At 47.8% G+C, this 4,862-nt stretch overlaps 1 protein-coding gene across 2 annotated transcripts in view; it reads left to right on the forward strand.

The window, feature by feature from the left end:
- The first annotated feature begins 938 nt into the window (after positions 1 to 938).
- Positions 939 to 4,862, forward strand: part of BMF (Bcl2 modifying factor) — a 19,694-nt gene continuing 15,770 nt past the window's right edge. Inside the window, exons 1-3 of one of the 2 annotated variants that reach the window (XM_009320976.1) lie at positions 939 to 1,019; positions 1,970 to 2,290; positions 3,254 to 3,417. In XM_009320976.1, the coding sequence (XP_009319251.1) occupies positions 1,975 to 2,290; positions 3,254 to 3,417 (480 nt within the window). In that variant the 5' untranslated portion in view covers positions 939 to 1,019; positions 1,970 to 1,974. The remainder of the gene's footprint in view (positions 1,020 to 1,969; positions 2,291 to 3,253; positions 3,418 to 4,862) is intronic. The other variant, XM_009320977.1, reaches the window with a different exon arrangement.

Genomic DNA, 4,862 nt, shown 5'->3' on the forward strand with positions numbered 1-4,862 from the left:
GTGCCCCTGCCGCCTGGCAGAGCCCCCGGAGCCCGAGCTGTTCAGCGTCTCTGCCAGGCGAGACACGGCGGGTCTCGGCGTCTGCGGCTCCCAGCACGAGTTGCGTTTTAAGCTTGCGGAAGGAACTCAAGCGGGTTGTAGGGTGACTTAGCCTGTGCGCTGCCTCGGCGTTCTCTCCTCAGCTTTTTTCTAAGAGCTCTGGAAAAAAGTCGGGCCGTATTGTGGGAGGTCGGGTAAAACTTCTTGCTCTCTAAACCCTCTTTTGTTCAGGGTTTGGTCTGCCGGCTAGCTTTGTGCCTTTGTTGCACTTTCTTGCGCCGAATGCCCGTGTCCCAGTGGGGCTCTGACGGATGAGATCTGGCAAGTCTTGCTGCAAAGACACAGTACGCTGTCGCCCTGCCTTTCTGTCAGGTGATCGCGATCCAGCGGCAGAGCTGGCAGGAGATCATCCATGCCTGCATCTCAGGACCTGTAACTCCTTTCGGTGTGCTACTTTAAGCCACGGATGAGAATATTACAAGTGTTATGCCAAGATAGCGCTGCTGTCATCCAGTGGAGCTGGACCAGCTGTGGGGCTGGTACCTGTTCTGCTCTGCGGGCGCTAATTTGGGAGTTGTGGCTGGGTGGGAGTGAGCCCAGGGAGTGAGTTGGGAGTGAGCGGCTGAGATGCAACAACTTAAATAACCGTAGTGCCCCCGAGTTAGAGCCCTGCACAAATAGCTCTTGCACCGCTGGGTCCCTTTGTCTCCTCTAGCATGTTGGTGTTGTCAGTGCTGCTCACCTGGGGGGAGATGGGAGCACCAAGGGGAGCGCTGAACACATCCTTATGAAATTATTATTAATGTCTCCTTCAGGCCTGAAATTCCTCTTGCTAGTCTTCCGTTCTGTTAAATGCTTCGCAAACCAGAGCAAAGGAAGAGACGTGAAGAGTTGAATTTCACTGCCTTGTTTGGAACTGGGTGGAAATCCTGGAGATGGATCTCTTAGGAGACTGTCTTCCAATTGGGTTAGATGCACAGGTAACAGTAAAGGGACTTGTGGCTTTTTTGGTAAATCTGCTTCTAATTGCTGTATGTTTGCAAAGAGCTCTGAAATAGTGATTTAGGGTTTATTGGGGTTTTTTTCCTCCACCATCTTTGTCCAGCTTTGTGCTGCAACAAAGCTAAGGAGTGTTTACTATGGGAGCTACAGAAGTCCTGCTTTAAACACTGACACCAGCAATGTTTTTTCTGTAGTAGTAGAATGAACTAATGCACTGACAGTGCGTGTAGGCTTTAGAGTAAGAGGGGTAATGAAGTCACTGCGTTGCCAAGTTTGGGACATGTCTTAAGTTGAGCAGAGGGAAGAAATGAGAAGTTGAAAGGAAAGTTGGCCCTTACAGGGAGAAGTTACGGAGAGCTTCACAGAAATGGCTTTGCCAGCTCTTGAGTTTTGCAACCACTGGGGTTTCTTAAAAGTCTGGCCTTGCAGCCTTGTGATTACAAGAGCTTTTCTTCATCAATAACTAATAGATGGGAAAAAATGAATGGGGCGTACCATAAAGTTCAAATACGGCAGACCAAAGCAAAGCAGACCCCAAAGAAGCTGACTGGCCACGGGGCAATTTGAAGGATTTGGGTTGCTTTTTAAAACAATGTCTTTTCAGTTTCTATGTGCTGAGGTCGGGGGTTGGCTCCCTCCTTGTGAACAGTTGTGGAACTGGAGCCGTGGGTGGACTCTTAGACACGTGTGAACTTTGTCTCCCTCTGGCCCAGCACTCGAGGACTTTCCACAAAGCCCTGACCTTCACCACTGAGTCACTTGCCTCTCCTGCCCATGCAGATGGGCAGCATTGGGAGGGAGGGAGGGAGGGAGGGAGGCAGTCAGGTGTGGAAAATCAGCCTGTGTTTCATTGTTGGAACAGAAGGCATTCTCTCCTGGACAACGTTCTTGTGTCTTAGCTGTTTCCTCAAATGTCCCTTTATTGCAGGAGCAATGGATCGCCCCAGCTACCTGGAAGAGGACTATTCTAGCCTGGATGGGCTGGACGATGACGTGTTTCACTCTGATGACTTTGGACTTGCAGGTCAGCCTGGTGAGATGACTGCAACTGGCATTTTCACACAGAACCAGTCCTACAGCTGCCTTCTGGGGAGGTTTCAACTATTCCCCCTCACACACTGCTGTGGTCCCGGTATCAGGCATCCTGAGCAGCAGGACAAGGCAACTCAAACACTCAGCCCGTCCTCTTCCAGTCAGGATGTTATGTTGCCTTGTGGAGTCACTGAAGAGCCCCGGAGACTCTTCTATGGTAAGAGCACTCCAGTGTCACCAGCTTTACAGCGAGGAAACTGTCCCTTTAGCTCTTCCCCAATCAAGCAAGGTTTCTTTCATTAGGGCATTGTATTAAAGGACTAAAAACTATTTTGCTTAGGTCCTACTCCCTCAGGAAAGACAGCTTGTATTTTCTTACCCTTGCTTGTCCACTACAGGAACGAGGCACTTGCTCATTGCTTCTGCTGTCCTTGATATTCCCACTCTTTTTCTTTTTGGCTTTATTCTGTCATGTTTTATTTTACTGCTAGATGTTTAAGTGCTCACCATACCTTGTATCCTACGATTTGCCTACATTTTTTAACTTCTAGTGCTGTCTCATCCACATAGGAATACTCCTAGAAGTTTTCAGTGGAGAGAGGGAAATGCAAAACTTTACACTTGGTGGGACAGCTTTTAGGCTCTTAACTCTTAGGTTAAAGTTGTTGAATAAGTAGCATGTTCGTCCATCCAGTATTTTACTAGTAACTGATGGGACACCACTCAGCTTTGTGTATCTGATTCAGCTTTAATTCAAATCAGTCCCACTGAATGCCAGAGAACTGAGAAAAGTCTGACAGAAAAGATACAGCAACCTTTAGTGGGAGACAACTTGAAGCAGAGATCTTGTAAAACTGCAAAATTTTCATTAAAAAAAAAAAAATCAGCACTTGGCTGAACTATAAACAAGCAAAAGGAACCAAGTGTAAGATCCTGCCAGTCATTTGATTATGGGAAGCAACACAATGCTCTGCTTAATCGATATAAATCTACTTAAAAGCTGAGCAAATGTTTTACTGCATGTTTACGGTACACAGTCATTGTTTGGGCTTCAGGAACTGGACTTTAACATGAGTCAAAAATTTAGGATTATGTGCAGCTCTTTCCTCCGTAAAGTGTACTGAGTAGAACAGCTATTCTTTGCGCTGGAAGAATGACTCTTCTGATCTCTGTTTTGCAGGGAATGCTGGCTACCGTTTACATGTCCCTCCAGTTGGCTTTGCGTTGGACCCGCACCTCCAAGAGGAGCCTCCGGAAGGTCAGCGGGAAGTGCGTGCCGAGGTGCAGATTGCACGGAAGTTGCAGTGCATTGCTGACCAGTTCCACCGGCTCCACATACAGAGGGTAGGGTGTCTCTGGAGGGGAAGGCGGGGGTTTAGCTACCCAAGAGTGGTGCTCTAGAAGACTGGCTCCAGGCATCAGCTAAGCGGGCTGTTGTCTAAGGCAGCAGACTGCCAGCAGCAATAAAATGGCAGCAATATCCTGATGGATTTTGCTTATGCTAGATTGCTGGCTCTTCCTAAAGATTGGGAGGTGGAGGGAAGAGAATGTGTGGGATTGTATTTACTGCCTGGGAAGGTAGCTGTTCTGCGTTAGCTGCTGCTATTCCAGCTCTTCCAGTTCATCAGCAACAGGGTCACTGAGGCTTTCTCCAGGGATCTCCCCCTTGCTTTTTATTACAGCTTTTACTCTTCTCCACTCTTCTCACCACCAGCGTCTTCTCTTCTGTGGCACAAGTTGCCATCGGTGGCTTATATCAGCTCCTCATCTTGGAGATGACAACAAGCCTGGAGTCTGTTCTGACACTCCTTGTTGTCTAGGGGTAGTTGTCTGAAATGTTGTGGAGTATATTTAGATCACGCTAGACTTGCTAGCAACTCCTTTGTCAGACAGTCCTAGCTAGTGTCTCAGACTTGTGACTAACTTCCTCACAACAAAAGACAGCTGTTAGATGCCATCAGGTCTGAAAACCACACTCCAGAATCTTGATTTTGTTTTCTTTAAAAAAAAAAAGAAAAAGAAAAAGGAAGAAACCCTGCTCTGCAAAGAAATGAAATAAAACCAGCACCCCTAAAAACCCCGATTCTTTTTTCCTTGCCCTCCTTCCCCTGTTGAGTAGGGGTGAAATGGAAATCCCAGCCCATGCAGAGTTGGGCAGAGGTGGCAGAGGTTTGGCAGTAGGCAGCACTTCGCCACTTCTGTGCAAGCCCAACACGGAGAGTGTGTATCCGCTTGCATATGAAGAAGCTGACACTCTTGCTGACTTCAGAGAGGGACAGAAAGCTTATCTCACTCCAAGTGAGATGGTGTTCTGTTAACTGTGGGATCTGTTGCAATTCTTCTCAAAGGTAAGTGAGGATCTCTGTCCTGGTTAGAGAATGTGGCTTGTGGCTGGGCAAAGGTTTGGTCCTCTCTGTGTCGTGAGAGAGATGAGGGAATTCTGGGACTGAGGAATTCATCTCCAAATAGCAGGAGGATTAACAAAGCTGTAACAGGAAGATTAGCCTGTAGAAATGTGGAAGGGGCTATGAATGTCATTTAGCAAATTGCAGGAATAACGAGCTACCACGAGATTTTTAACGTGTTGTGTGTGGTTGAATGGGGTTTTCCTCAGCGCCACCTCTTCGCCAGTGATAGCTGCAGACCCCACTCTCTCTAGCCAGATTCTCACAGGAAAGGGAAGGTTAACCATCTCGTGGAGGAGCCCTGGAGTGAAGTGGTGGAACTGGTTGTAACTTGACCCCTTTCATCTCCGGGAGCCTACCTATCTGATGTCTGTGCCTTGGAAA

This window comes from Pygoscelis adeliae, unplaced genomic scaffold, assembly GCF_000699105.1.
Source record: "Pygoscelis adeliae isolate BGI_AS28 unplaced genomic scaffold, ASM69910v1 Scaffold3, whole genome shotgun sequence".
Lineage (NCBI taxonomy): Eukaryota > Metazoa > Chordata > Aves > Sphenisciformes > Spheniscidae > Pygoscelis > Pygoscelis adeliae.